The sequence below is a fragment of the Haemaphysalis longicornis genome, unplaced genomic scaffold (assembly GCF_048455015.1).
Source record: "Haemaphysalis longicornis isolate Haplotype H1 unplaced genomic scaffold, Haemaphysalis longicornis Haplotype H1 scaffold_6, whole genome shotgun sequence".
Taxonomy (NCBI): domain Eukaryota; kingdom Metazoa; phylum Arthropoda; class Arachnida; order Ixodida; family Ixodidae; genus Haemaphysalis; species Haemaphysalis longicornis.
In genome coordinates, this window is record NW_027526407.1 from 72,074,838 (window position 1) to 72,099,873 (window position 25,036).

The 25,036-nt window shown below is 50.0% G+C and overlaps 2 protein-coding genes across 2 annotated transcripts; one reads left to right on the forward strand and one right to left on the reverse strand.

Annotated features, from left to right (window-relative positions):
* Positions 1-10: 10 nt before the first annotated feature.
* On the reverse strand, positions 11-971 carry LOC144143349 (BLOC-1-related complex subunit 8-like). The gene has a single exon (XM_077675118.1). It carries the CDS (start codon positions 827-829, stop codon positions 278-280), a length of 552 nt encoding a protein of 183 aa, XP_077531244.1. The 5' UTR covers positions 830-971; the 3' UTR covers positions 11-277.
* A 38-nt stretch (positions 972-1,009) lies between these two features.
* Positions 1,010-22,898, forward strand: LOC144143346 (F-box only protein 11-like). The gene is made up of 12 exons (XM_077675114.1): positions 1,010-1,530; positions 2,693-2,719; positions 9,784-10,047; positions 11,498-11,808; positions 12,452-12,736; positions 13,424-13,642; positions 14,842-15,249; positions 16,459-16,796; positions 17,643-18,082; positions 18,843-18,951; positions 20,391-20,489; positions 21,228-22,898. The coding sequence occupies exons 1-12, from the start codon at positions 1,431-1,433 to the stop codon at positions 21,355-21,357; spliced, it is 2,730 nt and encodes a 909-aa protein (XP_077531240.1). The 5' UTR covers positions 1,010-1,430; the 3' UTR covers positions 21,358-22,898.
* Positions 22,899-25,036: the final 2,138 nt, after the last annotated feature.

The following is a 25,036-nucleotide window of genomic DNA, read 5'->3' on the forward strand; positions in this document are numbered from 1 at the left end:
TGGTCACGACTGCTCAACTGCAACAAAGCAGATATTGATTTTATTTGCTCATGGCATAATTACCGTCCACTGTCTACCAGCCACCTTGTTGAGCACAGCTGAACCATAATAAGATTCACATTATCACATTTAATATGAAGCGTGTAACGCTCTCGTGGTAAAGTCCTGGCTAACGTACGCACAGAAAGCTTCATGGGTCCTCGCAGCACGAGAGATTCACAACCGCCAGGCCACGACTAGTCTCGAACAGCTCCAGCGACGCGCTGACAAACGCGTCTTAGCGCTGTTCGCTAGTCCGCCGGGGCGAGGCCGAGCGCTGCGCCGCAGGCCGCATGTCGGCCGCTCCCAGCGAAGGCGAGCTGCTGAGGCGAGCCGCCGACTGGGGCAGTTCAAGCGACAGCCTCTGCTGAAGCTGCTGGCGCCGTCCAGACGCACCGGCGCTGTGCTGAGCCGTAGCCGCCGCTGCTCTAGACTCCCGGTGCGACAACTGCTGCTTCATAAAAACCGCGTTGCGTAACAGGTCCTGGACGTTTGCAAGATGCTGCCCGCTCTGCTGGAATCCGCGCAGGGCCGCGATGGCGTAGTCCAGGTCGTAGCACTTCCCTCGGAGCTCTTGCCGAAGTTCGGCCATCTGCAGTCTTCTTTCCACGGCCGGCTGTAGAGACTTGCGGACGTGCTCCTGCAGCCGGTAGCAAGCAAGAGACGGTTCGTTGGCGAAGATGTGCACGTTTTCGGAGATGCGACCGCAGGTGCCTTTGACGCGCTGCTCGAGTTCCAGGTCCACGTTGGGACGGGCCTCTTCGGCGACCGTCACGGCTTCGGTGGCCATGGCTGTCCTCTACACAGCCGAATCACGGAATGGGAAGGATTGTTGACGCGATCACGAACATGGAAAATGAAAAGCACTGAACCTAAGCCGGATCCTTGGCGGTCGTGACCACCGCCGACTCAGCTGATCGATAGCGCAGATGGATGCAATCGTAGATGCAGCCAATCATAGAGCTGCGCATTATTGTGAGTTTGGTATTCGAGTAACACGGCATGCAGCGCCAATTTCCAGCTGCGCCGCGGAAAAAAACGTTTGTATTTTACTTCAGCGAAGCGGTGACAATATAAAAAAAAGTATCAACGGTAAATTTTAATTGTTTGTGAGCCTGCTCCTAACTGCGAACAGCTTGTTCTTACTCTTTTCCGGTTTTGTTTTTGTTGTGCATCGCTTATTGCGCGTGGTTTTTGCGGTAGTCAACCAAAAGAGCACCCCACGTGACCGCCAGCGGCGCCGCGATTGGTCGGCCTAATGTTTCCCGACGTTCACGACATGGAACAAGAAAATGGCCCCACAGCAAGGTTGATGGGGGTGGTTGACAAGTTCTGCCTTTGTTAAGTGGTGCAGAAGAAAAAATCTCCGCGCTGACTCCTGTTCCCCGAAGATGTCCAGTGCGGCGACCCGGCCGTCGAGACAGACTGTGCGCAAAACGCGGAAGAAGCCCGTCAAGCGAGCCGGGATCACGTCCAGGGCATTCGACGAAGGTACGCGGCCCTGCTTTTGTGGGGGATCCTTTGGGCCTCGATTAGGCCTAGTCGGCAGGAATATTTTCCGCGATTATCGCCTCCCCGCGCTGTTTAGACCTCCGCCGACGTTCCGGAGGCTAGGTTCCTTCTGTCCGCTGATCGGGGCGCGGTCCTAGACCCGAACAGCCGCTCTCGAACGCGTGCCTCGGCTGTGCATCGGAGGCCCTTGTTCGATTCGGGGCCCCCGACAGCGTCACCGAATGCTCCTTTCGGCAAGATGCTTCGGTATTGCAAAACAGAGGCGGCGGCATTGATTGTAACCCCGCGTGGTTGGCGGCCGGCGATCGAAGCGTTAAGCTTGACTGTTGGGCCAACTAGGCCCTGCCCCGTCGTACAAGCTGTGCGTTTTACGCACCCCGGACGCGTGTGAAACGCGAGATGCGGCCCTAATCTGCGCTGGGAATGCGGCTCTTGTAGCACGCGTCATTAGGCGCGTTCGGCGTGCATCGCCGATCGAGTCGTGTGTGGCCGTATGGTGGGAGCGAATCCTCGGGAAGGTCTGCGTCAAATTCCGCGTTGGTGAGCTGTGTCGGATTGTGGCGTAACACAGGCGCTGACGGACCGATCGCCGAGGGATGACTCGGAAGGCATGTCTCGTGTTAGCTGTCCGCGTCTCCGATGAGGTTCTTGTAAGTGCGTGTGCTAGCGTGTAGCCTTCGCTGAATCTGCCCGGATGCGTATGTTAGGTCGGGCTGACTTTTTTTGTTGTCGCGGAGAGCAGCACACGCACAATAGTAAAGCGAAATCGGCCTTCGCAGTCCGCCGAGCTGGGGAGTTCATCTGCTGGGCGAGATGTAATGTAACGTGGCTTGTAGGCGTGAAGGCGTTTAAACGCGAAACCGTTAATTACAGCTTGGGCATATACGGAGGCTAAATGTAACGCGTCTTGTGTGATGAACCGTCCGTCGAGCGTTTTTTTTTTTGTGCCGTTAATTGCAGTACGCGGATAAACGTACTAGACATCCGGGAAATTGATTGAGAAACTTTTGCATGTCGCTCTGTGTTCGGCTGTACACCACACTGAAATCTTGGCTGTCGGAAACGCGAGAAAATATTGCGGAGATAACTTTTAAAGATTTGGTGCGCAGATACAAGCTTATCTTTTTCCGTTCCCTTGCAGATGAGCCCAGTGGTCCGCAGGATTGTGGTAAGCGCAGTCACTTCTGTCAGTTCTTTTGCTGTTGACACTAGTCAAAGCACTGTTGTTTGTCAGTGTTGGCCGAGTGTTGCTGACGTTCTGGTGTACTCAGCAACGCGGAGCAAATTTGTTCCGTTGAACCGGGACAGGGAAAATGTGAACTAGAAGTTTGTTCAGTCGTGCGCCTTTGTACATTCGTGTGCTCGCACTGTTCAAAGGTTGCTGCAAAGATTGTTTTCGTTGTTCGCGTGACAAAAGTGCTTTGCGAGTGAAGTGTCACAGTGGCGGGGTGTGTTGTATGGGGGGAGATTGTGGAAACTGATTGCCTCGTGCTTTTTGTTGCGAATTTTCCAAAACTGTCCGTTTCCTTGTTTTTCCTTCAGTTTTGAGCACAACCTGGGGTAGTAGCATTGCTGGTTTGTGTGAAGTTTGGCGAAGCATGCTGCAAGAACTGCATGTGAGGTCCTGCACAGGGCACGAGAGTTGCGATGTTATAAATGCAGCGTGCGAAGTGTGACGTTAGAGTGCACTGCGAAGAATGGTTAAGAAGGCTGCCATGAATCGGAAGGGGAAACCCCTCAAACCCGGCAGTTGTAGTGCCGTTATGTGATGCTGAGGAGAAACTGGCTCTTCTGGAAAGAGTTTCGAGAAATCTCAAGGGGAACCACCTGAGGTCGCATGGGGAATCCCCTGAAATCTTTGAATCGGGGCGCTGAGTGGTATATGCACTCCTACGCGTTACAGCGGCAATTGGATTGGACCACTTGGTCGTTGACATTAGAGGTTACCCCCAATGTTGACGCTAGCTCTCGAATATGAGAAGTTTTCATTAGATTGTGCATCGAAAGAAAACGTCAGCCTCTGTGAAGAGCCCTACTAGGTTGCTCTTGGTTTGAGTGGCAATGCCTAGCTTCTGTCGACAAAATAAAATTTATGATTGTGATTGTGCTGTTATGACAAAGTTGCTCTTCTTAAAGCTGCGAAGTAACTGGTGGTACCATAACCAACATTGTTTAATTTAATCACCTGGGCATCTAATACTTCACCATTTGGTAGGAAACATTCGTGCAGTCGCTCTCAGTAATTAGTGGTTAAATGGGTGGATTCCAAGTTTTTCTTTCTGGCCACCATAACATGACGTGCAAAGCACTCTGTGATATACCTGGTGGAGCAGTAAGTACATAAATTTGATTTTCTCGACAGAAGCTAGACATTGGGTATTGCCACTCAAACCAAGACAAACATATTAGGGCACTTAACGGGGTAAAGGCACTATGCTGTTTGGCTTCATTCTTGCTTCAGGCAGTTAGACAGACTACAGATATTGAAGGACTCAAGCTCACCTGTATCTTAGCAGTCCTCTGGGGGAAAGAAAGGGGAGTCGAAACAATTTGTGATTTCGATTTCAAATTTATGATGCCCTCTCAGTGGCAGTGCAATAATGCCCTCACCACTTGCGCCATTCACATCTGGTTCGTGGCAATTGCCTGTATGTTTGTGCGTTGTATCCGTTTATGGCGTGTTGATGTTGTTTTGAAGCTCAACCAGGGTGATAGTTTCACGAGGCAATGAAGCTGGTGAGCTTATTTGATTGAAGTTAGCTTTAGAATTGGCGTCAGGACAATCCTGATGATGCAGCCATTCGAATGAAGTAAGGTTGCATGTATATGACTCTTTGGAACCTTTTTTGAAGGGGACAAAATTTATAAACAAACATAGTGGCAGTTCTGCAATATTTTCCCCTCCTAATGTGATCCCATACTTCTTCGCACGTTCCGTGACAAGCACCGGTGAACTTCATGTATAATTTCTTCTTTACTGACCAGTTTTGTTCACGAGACCAAGACAATTAATAAGCATTTGGCTTTATCCTGTAATTTGTGCGGGAGTTGTTATTCAAACACTGTGAAGTGTGTTGTGTTGGAGTTTAGTGTGGCGAGGAGGAAGAAAAGGTTCACGAGGCTGCGCATATCAGTTTCCAAAGTTCAAGTTGCTTGACAGCATTATGAAATAGAAACTAAAAAAAACGAAGAAACAAGCCATCACTGTGGCAGTGGTTGAAACTTGAATCCCCAGTCGATCGTGTGGAAAGTGAGTTTGTGCACTGCTCTGGCTTTTCACGTGTTGCTGCCGTCACACCGCTAAATGCCTTTTTTTTTCTTAAATTTTATTTCTTTAGCGTTGTAGGCGTTGTGACCTCGTGTGGTTGTAGTTAACTGTAGTGACGTCTTGTGAACCAGAGCCCGATATTTTCGTGTTGGATGTAAAAAATCCCGGGTAGGGGTAAAAGATCGGAAGTTTTAACTGCACCTCCTTTTTGTGATAACCCTTCCTGAAACTTTTTACAATACATTTTTTTTTGTGTCATGTTTTGTGTACAGTGCTCTTGTAATATTAGTACCGTTGAACTGACATACTTTTCAAAGTATTATTGCCTTGATAATGTGGAAACTGGGTTCTCAAAGGAAGACAGGTCAGCAAGAAACAAGCGGTTAAAAGGGCTTGGCATATTGCAATCTTGTTTTTGTAGATTATTAAAAATCTAAGCACATGTGGTTATCTTCGAGCGGGCGGTTCGGTATCATCGGAGAACGGGATAACACATGTCGCTTATCAGTGCAGCAAAACAGTGTATATATACTGTTTTGCTGCAAACTTAGCTTTTTTGCCTAAGCCCATAGACTTAGCAAGGAAGGCGTGCACGTTTCGACAAATTGGGCAGTCAGCGAAAGTGGCAGCTTCTTTGCCCATTGCCTAAAGTGTCGCGCAAATTAAAATAGGGGCTGTGTCAACAAAACAGCGCTTGTCAAAATAGATACACCAGAACAGCTGTGTATCAGTACTTCATGGTCTCGCACAGCTGTTCGTTACTACAGGCGATTGATCGTAACCTTGCATTGTATTTTGAGAATTCAGCCTGTTGTGGTGTGTCGTAATGTACTTGGCATTCCTTCTGGATAAACTGTCTCAACAGATTTATTGTTTTTTCGATTTCCTATGCAGTTTCATTGTACCAAGGACTCTTATATGGGGCTGTGTTATTTTCAAACTTTGTGTAAATTTTTTTTTTTTTTTGGTCAACAACGAAACTGTATGTATTGATGGGGACATGGCCACATTGTATTCTGTCGCAGGCCGCTGTCTTGTCTCTAATGGACCAACACAGGAAAACTTGGCAAAAGCGACAGAGCCCACTTCTAGTCTTGCACTTTGCCCCGCAACTCGAACAACTTCTGCAGGGTTCGCACAGGTCCTTGAAAACCCTTGAAAACCCTTGAATTTAGAAGTGTCAATTTCAAGGCCTGGAAAGTCCTGGAATTTTTAAATGGTCCTTGAAAACCCTTGATTTTTCTGGAGAGAACCAATGACTCTGTCTTTTCACAAGAATTTAAAGTGTTTGTCGTGGATTTTAGGTGTTAAAAATGTAAAGAAACATTGTAACAATCAAGTTTCAGTGTATTGCATGAAATTACGAGTTTGGTGGATTGTCATTATTACGAGGCAACATTGGGAACAGAATTCCTCAATAGAATCCATGTCATGATACAATCCAGTGAAGGCCGGCTTCTCTTCTCTATCTTGCATGTTCTATTTAGTCTGTGGACGGCCGCTCATTGCATGTTTGCTGTGCCTCATACGCTCCATCTGCGTTTGCTTTTACGTGCAAATGGTGGACGTGTACATAGTTATTCCTGCCTTGCAGCAACACTTGCTGATTTAATTTCAGCTCATATTCTTGCTGACAAAGCAGAAGATGCAGGCAACATTATGAAGTTTTGAAATCAAACAGCCTCAGCAAAACACCAAGAAAAAAGAAAGACCTCTAAATGCCAGCTGTCAAATAAAAAATAAAACTGGGGCAGCATTCACGAACCCGTTAGCGCCTATCTAAATGTGCACTAATGTGCTTGGGTATTGGGCAATAACGAAATTTCGCACTGTGTTGAAAAAGTTGTAAATAATCGCAGATAAAACATTAGACGGCGGCCTTGAAAATGTGTTTTCTGGTCCTTGAAAGTCCTTGAAAACCCTTGAATTTTTGCTTTTGAAGCTCGTACGAACCCTGCTTCTGTGACCCTTTCCTGAACCCCTTGTGTGGCCATTTTAAGCATTGCGATATCTTTTGGACGCATTCAGAGTGACGCAAATTTGTCCGACTACAATTGAAAATGGAGGGCCATGCAGGGTGAAGGCCAAAGAAGGAGAAACTGTTGTACGCACTAGCAGAGGACTTGCCGATGTACTTCGTAGTGACGCTCTAACATAGACTAATGATACTCATGGAAGTGAAGTAGGGTGCAGCTGTTTCGGTAACTCCCATCAGCAAAGAAGCTTTGATTATCCACAGCTTGTCAGAGTTCAGTTTTCTTTTTGTCAACACTGCTTCGTTTCCTCTCCTTCCTGCGTTTGTTAATTTTTATTCCCGTAAACTGCGTAAAAACTGGCAGTTCCTCCGACCCCTCGCGGTTTATTCAGTATCCACAACTGGTTTCTTTCTTTAGTTTTCGTGCTCCGTATTGTGATGACCATGAAAAATGTTGGGTTTCCTGGGAACAGAGTAAATAATAATCATTCGAGGTTTAGGCGAACATTTTATGCCTATTTGTTTTGTTATAAAATAGTTGATCTATGTTTTACCAGTAAATCTAGGCAGAAATGTCAGATTGCATACTTGTAGAGTGTCAGGTAAAACACCAAATGCGAGTGTTAACAGGAACACTTGGGAACAATCAGAACCGTGGTGACTTAGTGGCTAAGGTGTTCTGCTGCTGAGTTCAAGGACGCGAGTTTGACTCTCGGCCGCCGCGGCTGCTACACCGCTGTAAATGACGCAATTCCAACGTTCGAAGAACTCCAAGACCGGGAAAGAGTGAAAAGTCTTTAGAGAGCAAGTTTCCAAGTTATCTGATGGGCATAGAGCAGGAATTTCTGGCTGAGGTACTTTGAGAACTCCTAACCTAAGTGCTGGATGTGTTGTTTGACTACGTTCTGCAACCATTTAGGATTGAGAACAAAAGTTGAGGAAAGTGTTGCAGGGCCCTTTTAAGCGGCATTGCACCTCAATTTCAATAGTTCAGGGGGCAATCGAAGGAATGAAAACAGCGCGGTTGACGGGACACACGAAAGAAGAGACAAAATCTTGCTGCCTCTGCTTTCGTGTTTCCCGTCTCTCAGGCTGTGTTCTCGTTCTTCCGATTATGTGCCAACCTGCCCTATTAAAACGTATTGTTAGGGAAGTTGGTACAGGCTTGCTCAAAGTACGATACGATAAATACGATAAACACAAAGTACGATAAACACGGCGACGCAGAAGAAGCTGGAGTGCTTGTCCCGTCCCACTTCTTTGGTGTTGTGGTGTTTATCGCACTCAAATCTTTAGAACAACAAGCCCTACCTACTTGCCGTGGTGACGCAGTGCCTAAGGCATTGTGCTACTGAGCCCAAAGGACGCGGGTTTGAATCCCGGCCGCTGCGGCCGCTTTTCTGGTGCAGTTCAAAAGTGGAAACGTCTGTGTGTCGAGATTTGGGCCCGTGCTAAAGATGACCAGGTGGTCAAAATTAATCCGGAGCCCTCCACTACTGTGTGCTTTTTATTATTATTATTATTTTTTTTTTTTTCAATCTTTATTTTTCCAGAAAAGTTTGGGTGGTTCTTCAGGGCTAAGCGCCACTCTAGGCAGTTTGGCCAGTTCCTGAAGACCGTTACATTTTGCAGCATATGACGTTTACAGCACATTTGTACATGAGATGTATGGGAACATTGTTGCGGAATGGGTGAAGACGCGTTTAACATGGCAACGTGCAATTCACTACAAAGACATAATAGAGTACGATTCATTAAGACAGCAACGATTTACTTCAAATATAGCATGATCAACTTTATCGTATAAAGCGCTAACCACATGGAGCGATTTTTCCAGCGACGCGACGAGCGACGCGACTAGGATCCGCAGTCGCCGAACCGAAGTCGCTCGCCGAGGCAGCCACATGACAGCGACGGCTCGAGCGACTGAGCTCTAGTGCCTGGAATATTCCAGGCACTATAACTGAGCATGCGACTGAGGATGGCGATTTCAATGTTACCGCACTGCGCATAGTAACGCGCTTGGTACGCTGGATGTTTGCAAACATTTTTTTTGTTCATTTGTCATAAAAAGCATGACTAAAAAGTATTACGCCTTTCTACCTTGCTTTTTGCACTTCATTGCATCTCTAAAACTGGTTTGCCATGGGTTAGCGATAGCGCACGCTTTTCCTTCTGCGCCTCGTTTCTCGGCTCCAACATGAACGCCGTGAAGAATTCGCTTTCTTGACGTCGTTTTTTCCACACGGGTCTCACCCAGTGTGAGCGGGAGCCTTCTTGCTTCTGCTTCAGCGTGTACACAAGCTTTGCCACGCAAAGCTTTCTTTGCCGCTGCACCGCAAACGTCGTCTGCGTGGATTTGCAAAATCTTCCCCCCATTCTCTTTCAAAACCGGAGGTTGCGTGCTTACGTAGGGGCTCTCCTATTGGCTAGTCGCTGAGGCTACTTCCGGGAGGCGAGCGACTGTTTCTGGCGACCCAGAACCGAGCGATTCGATGAGCGACTTGGTGCGCGGCGAAAAGTAGTTCGTCGCTAGTCGCGTCGCGCCCCAAGTCGCTCGCAAAATCGCTCCATGTGGTTGGGGCTTAAACAAAAGAAAACTTGACATGTAGAGAACATATTGTGTGCCGACGTTTGATGGGGTGAGTATACAACAAAGAGTGTACAGAAGTGGCATAAAGATGGCAAAAAGATATGTGGCACAAAGATGGCAGAAATGCAATAAGAACGTAAACAGGAATGAACCGATGCCTGCAAGGAAAACATGAAAGCACCTTCCTAAGGATCACACCGTGAAAGCCGTTGCTCACGTCTTGTAGCCCCGGGGTAGCTTAGCGCGTTAAACCTCACGGTCAGTCAGAACAACCAGGCCAGGTCTCAACACTTTGAGGGGGTGTGATCGTGGGGGGTCTTTTGGTGGGCTGTCTTTGTTGAGGGGGACTGTCGGTGGAGAGAGTGGTGCCTTACTCTCACCCCCTCGGTGGTGCAGGTGCAGGTGTGGAGCAGACACTGGTGAGCGTGCTGGGCGGCGTGTGCACGGTGGGGGGCGGGGGTCCCCCCCAGGGGGGCAGCGCTGGGGGCGGGGGTGGTGCCGGAGGGGGAGGGGCGGGCGGCGGGGGCCACCAGCCGCCCTACGACCTGCGGCGCAAGTTGCCCCCGCACGATGGGGCGCCCCCCTGTCCGCTGCCGCGCAAGCGCCAGCGCCGCACCCCCTCTTCCTCCCAGGGAGCCTCCTCTTCCTCCTCCTCAGAAGGTGAGTGCGACCCCGGTGTCGCCCTGGTGGCGGTTGGTGCGGACGGGGGTGTTGGTCTTAGCTTTTACCTGTGCTTGTTTACTGTTGACTGGACATTTCCCATGAAAGGTGGGGAGCGGTGGCACAGATCAAGTATTGTCTGGTATTGTCTGGTACTGGAATTGATGGTACTGGTATAGCGGTGGCACAGATCGAGTATTGTCTGGTACTGGTATTGATGACTGGTATTGTCACCTTCTCAGGTACGTCGCCAGGCGGTGCCAGAGAAGGTGCATGGCTTAGATCTTAAATGTTTGCGAACATTGAAGGAAATGTGTTTACTCGGGTTATTCGTTGACTGCCTTCCTTGATAATGTGTTTGACAGCGCTGAGTTTTTTTTTTTTTTTTTTTTTTTATTTCTTGAGGGCGGAAAATTCTCTGCACTGTAAGCTGTTTACTGGAAGCTTCCCCGAGATCATAATCTGGGGCACGTTATGCAGAGAATATCACCTCTCCTGCTCTTAAAAGGTGCAACGGGTGTAAGGGCTAGCGTTCCGCCTCGCAAAACCGTGGAGATGTGCAAGGGAGAGTGCTGGCCCCAATGTCGGTGTTAGCGGTGCACAATCATTGTAGGCCACCTTCTGAATGTAGGAGAGGACTCCGTTGTGGAGTGGTCTGCCCCAGTGGTCTCCACTGAGATGTCAATCGCCATTTTGCGGTGAAGCTAGGGAAAGACTGCATCGTTACTGATACCTCCAAGACCCATTCCTTTCAAGATAAACTCTACTGGAGCCTCCTGATACAGAAGTGATGGGGGCAAACTCACTGTTGCGGCGAATGGTTGCGTTGCGTGATTCTTACAGTTATCACTGGTAATCGTAGCACTAAATGAGACCGTCGTCGAAACTTTCACATTAAGCCTAATTTTTAAAGCGAAAGCTTTCTTAGTGGGCCCAATGGCATCCTGTCAAAAAAACTAGTGCATTTCCGCACAGTCCGGTTGGCCGACCCAAAAGCTCTCATGAGATCTCTGGACACACAGCGCATGCGTGAAACCGGGCTTCCATTCTGCGAAAATGGTTACTTGAAAATCGCGTTTAATAAAGGAATGGTTGTCTAGATAAGACAATACATGCAAATGATCGCGAAGAAGGTGTACAATAGTAACATACTATTATCTCATAAACCACGTATCGGTATGCGTTGAGATCGCTCGTAGGTGCGTTTATTTCGCGCGCGAAAAATCGTTGCGTGGCTCCGTTTGTGATTTGGGTCCTTCAAGGTTAGAGATGCACTTCTAGCAAAGGTTTTGGCGCACTTTTGGCCCAGTTTTGCTGCGACAAAGCTTTCACACTTTGGGAACGGGTGGTAAAGTTTTGGACATTGACTGAAGGGGGAGGGAGAACTTGCTTTGCCGGTGTGCTTTGACCTCCTCTCACCTCGTGCAACCATCCCTCCCCGGTACCGCAGAGGGCAGCAGCGGTGCGCACTACCTGCTGCTGGAGGTGCCGGACGAGGTGCTGCTGACCATCTTCTCGTACCTGCTGGAGCAGGACCTGTGCCGGGTGGCGCAGGTGTGCCGCCGCTTCCACACCATCTCCAACGACACGGAGCTGTGGAAGACCCTGTACCAGGGGGTGTTTGAGTACGACCTGCCCCTCTTCCACCCGGCCCCCTGCAAGTTCGACTTCGTCGCCCCCGACGAGGCCGACTGCGCCAACCCCTGGAAGGAGAGCTTCCGCCAGCTGCACCGGGGCATCCACGTGCGGCCCCACTTCCAGGTGGGCGGTCCCCTCTTCCTCCTCTTTTCGCTCTCCCTCTGTCTTCGTCCTCCGCCTCCTCCCTTTTTCTCCATCTTCATCTTTTGTTGTCCTGCATCCTTTGTCCTCTGTCTTCATCCTTTGTTGCTCTTCATTCTCCTCTCTCTTTTGTTATCCATCTTCATCCTTTGTTGTCTTCATCCTCATCTTCTTCCCTTGTTCTCCACCTTCATCCTTTGTTGTCTTCATCCTCATCTTCCTCCCTTGTTCTTCATCCTCCTCCTCCTCTTTTGTTATCCATCTTCATCCTTTGTTGTTTTTCACCCTTGTTCGCCACCTTTATCCTCTTTTGTTCTCCTTCATTCATCCTTCACATCTCTTGTTCTCTGTCTTCGTCATCTTTTGTTCATCATACTCATCCTCCTCCCTTGCGCTCCTTCGTTTTCACCATTTGTTCTCTCTCATCCTCCTCTCCTGCCATTAACGTGACGGAAGGAAGAAATCAAGTTGTTTGGAGCGAAAGGATGTTCTAGGGCACTGTAAAGCAGAAGCAACTGGAAAAACACGGGGCGAGGCAGAACATGCCTTGCAGTGAACACTACCTGCGTGATGACGACGTCCACTAACTGCTGTCCTCGTCCCCCTGCCGACCGACCCCACGCAGGCGCAGTACGACAACCAGCCACAGCGCTACCGTGGCCGGTCGCTGAACTACTTTGACACGATTGAGACGGCGTTCAACTTCTGCGAGGACGTGGAGCGGCCGGTGATCTTCGTGCACGCGGGCACCTACAAGGGCGAGTTCCTCATCGTGGACACGAGCGTGGCCCTCATCGGGGCCGCGCCGGGCAACGTTGCCGAACACGTGATCCTCGAGCGGGACACGGACTCCACCGTCACCTTCGTCGAGGGCGCCCGGGGGGCCTACCTCGGCTACCTCACGCTCAAGGTAGCCGGCTTCTTCTTCGTCTCTGGATTGACTTGCGCCTTCTGGTGTTGTGGTTGAAGCCAGAGTAGTGGGTGACCTCTCCAGTGGCTTTCTTTGGATTGGTTTGTCTTCTGACCCAGTTGAAGCCAAGCCAGTAGCCGACTTCTTCAGTGGCCTTTAGACTGGCTTTAGACTTCTTGTGTCCCTTTTGAAGCAAATGCAAGTTGCTGACTCCTCTAGTGGCCTTTGCGGGATTGATTTCTGTCTTGTTTCCCCGTTTAGGCCAAACTTGTTGCTGCCATTAGCAGATACTGCACTTCCTCTTTTGTGGGCTGAATTTGAGTTGTGGACATCTGGATTTGTGACCACCGAGATGTGGTTCTTCTTTACTGTTCTTCGATTTTGAATGCTAGAAAGTTGTACTTGGGCATTTGCCAGCAATGCTGCGGTTGCGGAATTTGATGCGGGCATGCGGGTCTCCACAGTATTTGAGTGCCAGTGCGGAGTTAAATCACAGGCCGTGGTTGTCTACGTCTCAGCACATCAATTCTTCGGTACCGAGAACCTTACTGTTACGCAGACATTGTTCTGGCCTGTTGATCTTTCCTTCCCGGGTAAAAGGGACAGTCCAGGGCGGTAAAAATTCAATGAGCCGCAGCTGTTTCAAAGGCTTTGTTCAGCAATCCAACTTGCGTCTTCTCCTCTTAGTTCACGCCGGACATCACGTCGTCGGTGCCCCACCACAAGCACTACTGCCTGGAGATCAACGAGAACTGCTCGCCCACCATCGACCACTGCATTATCCGCAGCACGTCCGTGGTCGGAGCGGCCGTGTGCGTCAGTGGCGCCGGAGCGGAGCCCTGCCTGCGCAGCTGCGACATCTCCGACTGCGAGAATGTTGGACTCTACATCACGGACTACGCACAGGTGGGTTCCAGGCTCTTGAGAACGAGTCACTAGGTAGTGAAGTTGAGACCTCTGATTATATTAGGCTCTTAATTTTGAAAAAAAGGGAGGGTGGGTATTTTTGTATGAATAGAATAATTAATTGGCGGAGCCTGCAGGCACACCATACTGAGTGATCGATTCGGAAATGCCGAAAATGAGAGAGAGAGCGCCGTTCTCTCATCATTACAGCTGCTAAACTGTGCGGTGTAACATTGGCGTGTGCAATGTCTGGCACTACAAAACGAGAAATCTTGGCGAAACTGGAGATGGAGGGAGTTCTGTTTTTAAAAAGTTGGGTCATTTCAAAGCTAAGAAAGCACCTTTGGGTGCTAGGACTGAGAGCTCTGATCTTTTCAGTTGGCACAATCTTGGCACAGCTTCTGTATCATACTGAAGAAGCCTTCTATTCCACGTGACACATCATTTCCCCCAATGAAGAAGGGAAGAACTTGCCTAATTGCATCCTAACCTTGTTGCATCACTCTGGTGGGAAATTCTAACAGAGCGTTGTATTGTAAGTTATTAACATGAAAAATGTTTTGGTGGTACATTTAAATTCAAATGGACTAAAAGGGAAAACAGAAATTGCACAATGCAAAGTTTTAAAAACTGGTTCCCAGTCCCTTGCAAGTGAGTATTCTCATGTAGTCCAAAGGGGGGAGGGGAGTGGTGTTACCAGAGTTTTTTAAGTTGCTTATGGTTGGCACTTACGTTGCCTGAAAGAGGAGCTAGCCTGTGTTTTTTTAAAGACCAGTGTTCTTCCTGAGCTGCGGCCAGCCAGGCTGTTGCTTTTGGTCACTGATAAACCGGTGTTTGCTAGCAAGCCATGGTATTTCTGGTTCTTCTTGTCTATCGTCTGCACTGACGAGCTCAAATCTTGCCACCCGCTACAATGGCGCCGTGGCCAAGGCGTTGTGTGCTGCGGAGCCCAAGGGCGTGGGTTGGATCCAGGCCACAGTGGCTGCTTTTCGGGTGTAGGCAAATACAAAGAACACCGGTGTGTCATGACTTTTGGGCATGTTAAAAATCCACCAGTGGTCAAGATCAACTGGGGGCCCTCCACTGCGGAGCGTGAAATGCTTTCGCACATCAAACCCCACGGCCAATAGATGCGGTCTGTAAAACCTCCCGAACTTGAATTTGAATTTGAAATATTTCTCGCCTTCCCATCCACGCAGGGCATCTACGAGGAGAACGAGATCAGCCGCAACGCGCTGGCGGGCGTGTGGGTGAAGAACCACGCGAACCCCATCATGCGGCGCAACCACATCCACCACGGTCGCGACGTGGGTGTGTTCACCTTCGACAACGGCCTCGGCTACTTCGAGGCCAACGACATCCACAACAACCGCATTGCGGGCTTTGAGGTCAAGGCGGGCGCCAACCCCACCGTGGTGCGCTGCGAGATCCACCACGGCCAGACCGGAGGCATCTACGTGCACGAGAGCGGCCGGGGACAGTTCATGGAGAACAAGATCCACTCCAACAACTTCGCCGGCGTCTGGATCACCTCGCACTCCAACCCGACCATCCGCCGGAACGACATCTACAACGGACACCAGGGTGGCGTCTACATATTTGGCGAGGTAATCTTTCTTTCTTGGTAAACTCGAATATTTTAGAGGGGCTTTCTTAGGTTATTGATTGATTGTAGGGTTTAACGCGCCGACGCAACACAGGCGATGAGGCGCGCCGTAGTGGAGGGCTCCGGATTAATTTTGACCACCTTTCTTAGGTTATTGAACTACCCGCCGCGGTGGCTCAGTAGCTAAGACGTTGCACTGCTGAGCACGAGGTCGCGGGTTCGATTCCCGGCCGCGGTGGCCGCTTTTCTGATGGAGGCCTCGCAAAGCAAAAACGCCCGTGTGTACGAGATTTCGGCGCACGTTAAAGATCCCCAGGTGGTCAAAATTAATCCGGAGCCCTCCACTACGGCACGCCTCATCGCCTGCGTTTGCGTCGGCGCGTTAAACCCTACAATCAACCAATCAGGTTATTGAACTGAGGAGTGCATTCCCCCGTCTGTTTTGCAGTGGTTTGTGTTGAATCGCATTGTGTCCTGATGTTAGAAATTGGGAGTCTATTCTGGTGGAAAAATGAACTGGTGTTGCAGTCGAGCTGCAGGCACGGTTACGTCTGTAAAAGCTTAGCCGTGCATTTATTTCTATTTATGGAGTTGCCAACAGGTCACCGTCTATTTGTAAGTTGCAAGATTGTGGGGTGGTTTTGAGGCTGGGCACATCAAAACGACTCCAACAAAGCTTATGGCCTATTTTTGAGGTACATACTGGCGTGCTACGGCTTAGCGTTTCAACCAGTGGCACGACAAAGAAATTTTCGAAAGGTGCGAAAGCCCTGGATAGATGAACTTCTTAAGCGAATTAAAAATAAAAACTCAATGTATCAATAGTCTTATATAGTCACAGCTAAATCTACCCGTCTATGTCCGGTGTAATGTTCATTCTTGTCAACATTTCTGAAGAAGAACAAGATTCACTATGGCAGCGTAGCAGCAGTATGCATCAACGAGAAGTCTCGGTGTGCTCGCTTGTGTTGTGCATGACGTGTGCTAAGTGAACTAGTGTATTTTGTCCCCTGGCAGTTGGGTGTGCCACAAGGTGTTGTCTTGAGCCCCTTACTTTTTATTTTCCTCCCTCGACTGCTCACTTTGGGAGCGGAACAAGATTGTGCTTCAACACGATATCTGCATGCACTTGCTTGTGTAATGCATGACATTTGCAAAATTTGGGCGTGCCGCAAGGTTCCGCCCTGAGCCCCCCACCTTTTATTTTCAGGGCCGGGGCCTGATTGAGCACAACAACATCCACGGCAACGCCCTGGCGGGCATCCAGATCCGGACGAGCAGCGACCCGATAGTGCGCTACAACAAGATCCACCACGGTCAGCACGGGGGCATCTACGTGCACGAGAAGGGCCAGGGCCTGATTGAGGAGAACGAGGTGTACGCCAACACGCTGGCGGGCGTCTGGATCACGACGGGCAGCACGCCCGTGCTGCGCCGCAACCGCATCCACTCGGGCAAGCAGGTGGGAGTCTACTTCTACGACAACGGGCACGGGCGCCTCGAGGAGAACGACATCTTCAACCACCTCTACTCGGGCGTCCAGATCAGGTGGGCGGCCTGTCGTGTTTGCTCCTTTGTAACCTGTACCTGTATAAACTAGGTGTAAAGGCGATCTGCACCTTATATTTGCCAGTGTAGCGAACGGAATAGTGATGTTCCGTTTGCATATGCAAGAACAGTATGCCCATCAGCTGGTTCAGTGGTCTATGAGCAGATTTTGCTTGCAGTTTTACCGAGTGTGGTTTTCAAGACATGGGCGCACATTGCAATCCGTTAAGAGTTGCAAATTTTCTAGCGGTCACATTAGACACCATGTATCAATATTGCATTCGGCAGGCATTCTTAGATAATGAATGGCAGCCTACCATTGTTCCTGAAGAAAGTATAAGACAGCTGCGTAGCGGGTTCAACTTAGATTGAGGATGACTCAGCGGGCAATGGAACAGAAGGTGATAGGTGTAACATCAAGGGACAAGAAGAGAGCGGAGTGGATCAGGGAAGAAACCTGTGAAAAGGACATATTAGTAAAAATTAAGAAGAAATGGGCGTGGGCAGGGGATGTAATGCGAAGGCAGGATAACCGCTGGTTATTAAGGGTAACAGCGGATCCCTAGAGAAGGCAAGGGGGGAAGGGGGCAGCAGAAAATGAGACGGGCAGATGAGATCAAGAAGTTTGTGCGGATAAGTTGGTCGCAGTTAGCACAGGACCTCGGTAATTGGAGATTAATGGGAGAGGCCTTTGCTCTGCAGTGGGCGTAGTGGGCTGATGAGGACGATGATGATGAGCAGTACTGGCGCTTCCACGTTCCCCTTCTGCGCGGGGTTGGTGAAATGCAGTGTAGCATAGCAGTCGAAGCGCGTTCCACAAGAGTGTCCTCCCGAACAACAACGCAGGACGGGGAGCAATCCGATCATCCGCCGCAACAAGATCTGGGGCGGGCAGAACGGCGGCGTGCTGGTGTACAACGGGGGCCTGGGCGTGCTGGAGCAGAACGAGATCTTCGACAACGCCATGGCGGGCGTCTGGATCAAGACGGACAGCAACCCGACGCTGCGGCGCAATAAGATATACGACGGCCGCGACGGGGGCGTCTGCATCTTCAACGGCGGCAAGGGGGTCCTCGAGGAGAACGACATCTTCCGCAACGCCCAGGCCGGCGTGCTCATCTCCACCCAGAGCCACCCCGTGCTGCGCCGGAACCGCATCTTCGACGGCCTGGCCGCGGGCGTCGAGATCACCAACAACGCCACCGCCACGCTCGAGTTCAACCAGATCTTCAACAACCGCTTCGGCGGGCTCTGCCTGGCCAGCGGCGTCCAGCCCATCCTCAAAGGTGACCGCAACTAAGCCCTAAGCGGAACCTCGGGCGGTTATGTTGTCTGCAAAAAATGGGGGGTTATCCACTGATAACTACCTTTATTGGTGATGTTTGCGGTGCTGCTGTAGCTATACTCGGTGACAACTTAAGAACGGCACCGGAAGTTGCCGCTGTGCCTTATCACTGTAGCCGGATGTTTCTCCGTGCGGCGCAAGTAGGGCGTTACTGGGAATATTTTGAACATGGCGTGAGCCGTTCCCGTGATTTTTTGGACTTTATATGCTTATAAACGACTTCAGTGACGACAAACAAACTGCGTGAGACAAGGCAGTCGATATCACGCATTCATAGCAAAACCCCTTTCAAAACGCGCGTGCAATGACGTCACGGGTCCAGTGCTTTGGCGGAGTGATACACTACATGAGGTGGTGCCGTTCTTGAGTTGTAACCGAGTATAGAGAAAGCCAAAGCATCATCCGAGGCTTTCACAGGGTACAAAATTTGCTGAACAATCCTTGCACTGGTTAGGCCTAGGTTGGAGAAATGGCTGTTGCCTCACCTTTGTGCGGTCAGCGGAAGTAGTGGATGTGCAGGTCACGCTGTGGATTCCTCTGCCACCTGGCTAAAACGTTCGCGCGGAGACCACTGGGTAAGGGTGGGGGTACAGGAGTCTGGTAAGATGACTGGCGGCCTCCTGCGACGCACGGTTGGCTGTGCTTGTACTTTCTCCTTCCTGAGAATGGCGGCTCAAGTCTGTGCTCTCTCCCCCGTGCAGGCAACCGCATCTTTGACAACCACAACGCCGTGGAGAAGGCGGTCACCAGTGGCCAATGCCTGTACAAGATCTCCAGCTATACCAGTTTCCCCATGCACGACTTCTATCGGTGAGTATTAAGACGTTTTTGGCGGGTGCAGGAAAACCTCGTTGAACGAGACGCTTGGTTGTGAGAGACGTTCGAAAATTGTTTGGTTGGCTTCTCAGTGTTCACCGTGTTAGGAACACTGCATACAGGAGACACTCTGTTACCAAGGGCAATTTTCTTGGGTCTCTAGAAGAGACATGATGGAAGAGGGGCATTCTTATATGGAGGGACTTATGTGCTCTTGTGGAAAACTGCCTTGACAATAAAGTTGGGGCCTGAATTTAAGAGGTTCCATAATTTTTTGTGCAGAGCATTTCAGTAACTCACGATGTCACCCGCGTTGACGACCGTAGTCGTGGTCCGCATCGCTCCCCGTCGGTGTGTCATTGGATTGGATTGGATTGGATTACAGTGGACTGTGTTGGATTGTGTTGCGTCATAGCCGCGCCACGTTGCGTCATAGCCGCGGCAGGCAGTTCACGACACGTTTCACCATCTTCCTGCCTCTCGCGTGCTGTTTTAAATGCAGAGTATTTCAGTAACTCACGATGTCACCCGCGTTGACGTCCGTAGGCGTCCATAGTTGTAGTCCGCACCCCTCCCCCTACACTATATAAAAAAAAAAAACTATCCGGCGCCTGGTTTCGATCCCTCGACCCTGCGGGCGGAACGCAATGTACATGGTGCTCTACCCACTGCGCCACAAAGCCGACACAGAATGGGAGGCTACGAACGCGCCTTATATCCTTGTCTCATTCAAATTACTGCTGACGAGCGCTCTCTCGTCAGCAGTTGCCACAAGTGCAACAACATTAACGTAACGCAAACTACTTAACGTCGTGCACCCCCGGAAATGCTCTGCATTTGATCGTGCCCCTCGCGAGGGGGATGGTTTTTTTTTTTTTTTTTTTTTTTGTGCTGTCTGTTTCTGCAGATGTGAACCCTGTGTGCTCGGAAGAGCTTACTGGTTATGTGGTTTTCGCACAAGTAAATGGGGGCCTAGAGAATGAACTTGAGGAGGAACACCACGATAAAGACATTGCAGGGCAGAAAGTGGGCAATTGAGGCTGATGAACATCTAAGAGCGCACTAATGGTATCGTGAGAACAGGAAGGCTTGCAAAGTGAAGTGCTTTACTTACGTAAGCTGGGAAGGGAGCTAATAAAATCTGGGAATACTTTTTTTAAGCCGTACCGAGTACTGCCTTGTCAACCCGCCTAAACGCGCTTTGATGCTGATGTAGAACGAAGCGGTCTAGTCCCATTCCTCAGTGCTTCTAGAATTTTTGGTTACAGGAAACCTTAGTTGCAGGAGACATTTTGTTCCAGATCCTTTGAGTGTCTCCTGTAACAAGGTTTACTGTATCAGCATCAGGTGCAGTTTGCAGTGTGTAATAGATGCTTGCTGCTGAGATGCATTTTGACACCACTTCTTGGGTTCCTCCCGTCTTGCCTTTGCAGCTGCAAGACGTGTAACACGACAGACCGTAATGCCATTTGCGTCAACTGCATAAAGACATGTCACTCGGGCCACGAGGTGGAGTTCATCCGGCACGACAGGTAAGGCCGGCGCTCCTCCGTTCCGTCTATAGCATGGATATGGCCTGAAAGGCATCCTCATGGCAAAAGCCTTTCTCCTTTTTTGGTCATTGCTGTCCATATCAAAGTTTTGGGCATTGCTGTTCATATTCATGTTAGGCTTGCTCATGGGGAAGCCTTTTCCGCATTTCGGGCATAGCTGTTCACCCGAAAATTTAACACTTGTTCATGGGAATTCTGGGCATTGCTGCTTGTATCAAAGTTGAATGCTTGTTCTTGGAAAAGCGTGTTGCCGACTTTGAGGATTACTGGTAGTCTTATGGACGTTATTTAAGGCGTATCTGTTAGCTGTTCGTATCAAAGTAGAATGGTTGTTTGTGGGGAAGGCCTTTGTCCTTTCTTTGGCATTGATGTTTGTATCATCACAATTGCACGCTTGTTTGTGGGAAAGCCTTTGTTTTTGGCTGAGGAAAAAGCGACAATGCATTGGGGCTTCGAGGTTTCACCGGTCGTGGGGGGATCTTGCAAGGCCCCCATCTATTGCCACTTCTCTTCACAGTGAGTTGGATGTGTTCGTGGCGGCGGATTGTGCAGCACTTCACAAGCTGTGCTGCACACAGCTTCTGCAGTGAACTACGAGTTTTGTGCTGCACACATCTTGTGAAGGGAACTGTAAATTTTGTTTCTGGGCTCGGTGTCTTCCTGTATGAGGGTGATGCGAGTCCAAGCCCGTAACGCGCGCATTCCTTTCCACCCCAGGTTCTTCTGTGACTGTGGGGCCGGCACGCTGAGCAACCAGTGTCAGCTGCAGGGCGAGCCGACGCAGGACACGGACACCCTGTACGACTCGGCCGCCCCGATGGAGTCGCACACCCTGCTGGTCAACTGAGAGCCGCCGCAAGCCAAGCCAAGCACGGACTCTATCGTGTCGACCGCGCGCGTGTGCACCTCCCCCCTCCCCAACCCCACTTCGCGGTCACGGGTGGACCGACCAAAGTGCCAAAAAACAAGAACTGCCCGGTGTCTGCGGCCCTCCTTTTTATTTATTGGGGGTTGTTGGGTGGACGACGGCCACCCCCATCCCCCACCCGACAGCTGGATCTGTCGCGCTATGCAGTTGGCCCCCCCACCACCACCACCACCTACACCACCGCAAAGACGAAGACGGTGACGATGTGGTTTTTGTATCGCTGCTACTACACCAATGTGTTGTAACTCTTCCCCCATCACTGCCCTGTTCCCCCCACCCTCTCGCCTTGTGCGTGCGCATTGCTGTGGAGAAAACCCCCCGTCGCTGCGGGACAAAATACTGCCGCTGCCAACGGGGGTCGCGTTTCTTCGACCGTCGGAAGCCGAGGGTTCGACGACGGCTGGACTCGTGGGACTTCTACTGCGCCTACCCGCCCGAGTGAATGAAGTGTTGTGCTGTGGTGACAGTTTTTGCATGCGTACCTACTCGAAGCCCACCCCCACCCGCCTCCACCCCACCCCCCACCCCACTCCTATACAAGTACTACTACTACTACTACAACTATTATCGAGCATTTCGAATGGACTGCCGCAAGAGCTTATTTTTAACCGCTGAGTTCTGTCTTCGGTTATTGCGCTTTTCGACGGGCTAGTGTATGTAAGCAGAGTACTTTTTTTTTTTTGCGTTTGCGAAACGTAGAGCGCAGAAAGATGGTGATGACCTGACGAGCGCTTGCACCCAGTTCGTTGCTGCCGCTTGTTTATTTCTCCGATTCAATTTACGTGTAATGAAAATCGTTTTACAATGGTCTTTCCGTTTTTTTTTTTTACCCACCTTCTCGTGTGTTTGCGTACCACTCTTCAGCCCGTGACAACCTCAGCAACTGTGGACATACATTGATGACCGACATCTTACTCTCTCTCTCTGCCTGTGTTGTGTGTATGTGCGTCAGTTTGGAAGACATATTTCTTTTTTTTTTTTTTTTTTTTTGGTCGTCGGATAGGGAGCAAACTAGCGGAACAACCTCCCCCACCCTTGGGCATGCATATGATTGTAGCGCTATACCTTATAACAATGCAGCGCTGCAAAGCACAAGTAGGGTGCCGTGCGCTGCGGCTAAAAACATGCGCCATTTTGTCGGATGCTTTCGAGAGGTGCCAAACTCTGCCGCAAGGCATAGGGCTCTCCACGGGCTGCCACACAGAAGAGTGGAAAGAAGTAAGTGTGTCTACGAAAGCAATTGTCTGCCATCGACGTCTTGGCCAAGAACTGTGTGTCGCATAAAGTACACCACTTCTCGTGACAACAACACCAGAACGCTGCTCACTTCCTTTTTCATTTTGCCTCCCCCACCCCTTAGCTGTACGAGACGAGGCAAGGCTGCGAACAACGCCGGAGTCATTTTGCGTGTAACATACCTGGTGCACCGACAATGTTTTGTTGATCTTTTGTGTGTTTCGACTAGAGCAGTAGTGTTGTAACTCGTGGGGGTTGAAAAATGTGTCGGGGGAAACGGTGCCTATGCAAACGGTAGCTTTGTTTACTGTCTGTGGCTCCCAAAGTACACTTCAGACTTTTGAAAAAGAAAGGGGCGAGTTCGTTCTTGGCCGACGGCAGCGGGTCGTGTGATGGATAACACTGCCTGAAGAGCGAATTTCGTGCGAGATAGCAGTGGTGGGATGTGTTGGGCCACGACAGTCGTGACTCGCGGCGTGGCGACGCTTGTATTCGAAATTTCGCAGTGTACTTTATCACCGTGCAGGCTGTGAAAGGCCTCTTCGGTGCAGCTGTACAGAGAGGATGTAGTCTGGCATTGGCTAACGAGCTGTGGGTACTGCCGGTAGCACGCGCGTCACTCTCTGCTCTTTGCACCAGCATTTGCGATGGCGAAAGGTCTTCTGGCGATGGCATGAAGGAGCCTGTGCGCCATTGGAATGCACGTACAACTCGGGGGGGATCCCCTCAATGTGCGACATCTGCTGTGCGCAATAAACCCCGTACGTCTTCACTGATAACAACCAGTGGACGCCTCAAAGCGACCCGGACCTTCACTTGTGGAGGGCTTCGCAACTCCTCTCTTGGCATGCTCGTTCTTGTGTTGGATAGTTTGGACAGCGTCAGTGTAGCACCGATTGGAGCTTCCCCCCGAAAAAAAAAGGCCTGGCGGGACCTGACCGGCGTGTTTTCTCTGACCTACAGTTCATTTCACAAGTTGTTTGCAGCACTGGGTACTACACTGCTAAAGAAATCCACCTGCGTCAGTGCATGTAACTCGTGTGCAGTAAACTCAAAGTGTTGGGCCATGGAAGGACTTTTCTGTGGCTCCACTCGGCAGGTGGTATTGAAAGACCCCAACCTATTACCACTTTTCAAAGTTCGCCACTGTAGAATGTCGAGGTGTTACACATGCTGATGTCGGTTAATTATTGTTCAGAACAGTGTAGCACACAGCTTGTGAAGTCGGCTGGAGTTGCAAATTTGCTTTCTGTGCCATGTATGTGGTCTGGGCAAGTGCATTCACTCAATGGGCAGGCAGGGTAGCCAGCAGCCGAAAGACGGGGTTGTGAGTGCTTGGAGTTTCTGGTAGAATTTCGGGGTGGAAAACACCAAAAGCCGCCAACTTTAAGGTTGCATGTTGTCGACGATGGGTGAAACTTGTGCTGCTAGAAGTTAAACCACTTCCCCAGACAAGAAGCGGGTGTTGTGCTGCTGATCTGGGACGAACCTTCCTTGCAAACGTAGCTGTTTTGGTAACTTGTATTTCTCAAAGTACAACACCAGCACAAATTAAATGTTGAATATTATTGTTGTAGTTAGTTTAAACAAAAAAAACTAATTATGGACAGCATATGTCCATTAGGCTTTACAGCTCGCAAGCTGTGTGCCACACTTGGTGGTACACTGCTGTCAACCGGAGCATGTTTTACCATGGCATTATATGGAGGCCAGCTGAAGAAAGTGACAGTAGCCGTGGGTGCTTGAGAAGGAAATGTCCCACCCCTGTGCAACTAGAATCACCTGCTGCACACAGCTTGTGAAATAGACTATAGATTGTCAATAATGGTAGAAGGTCCCTGTATTACTACTGCCCAATACTTCTCGCTGAGAAGTGTTGCATCTGTGTTGGGTGGTGCGACTGTGCTGCGCTCTTTACTCCATTAGATGTTTCAGCAACCAGGGTTGGATTATCCAGGGTTAGAAAGGTTAAAATGAATCTGGCCGTTCGGGCTTGGTAGGGGTTCTGCACAATGGACAAAAATGTGTGCAAATTTTGTGATTTTCCCAGGAACAGGAGCTTCCTGCTGGTTTCCATCACTGAAACAGGCTATCTGTTGCAGTAGTTTATGTTTTCTGAATGTTTATATGCTTAATCCCAAGGTACACTTGAAAAGACAAAAAGCCTGCAGGCAGTCCACAATCAGCAGGACTAATTCCTCCTCCTTTGTTGATAACGTTGCCTCCTGCAGAGGGTGTCGGCCCTTGCCACGAATTTGACGAGCGTCAACCATTTTGGTGAACTGTGTTCGACAGCTTGTAAACACTTTCAGATCGTGCGATCTGCCTGCACAGCACACAATTTTGCTGGCCACATTTCCAG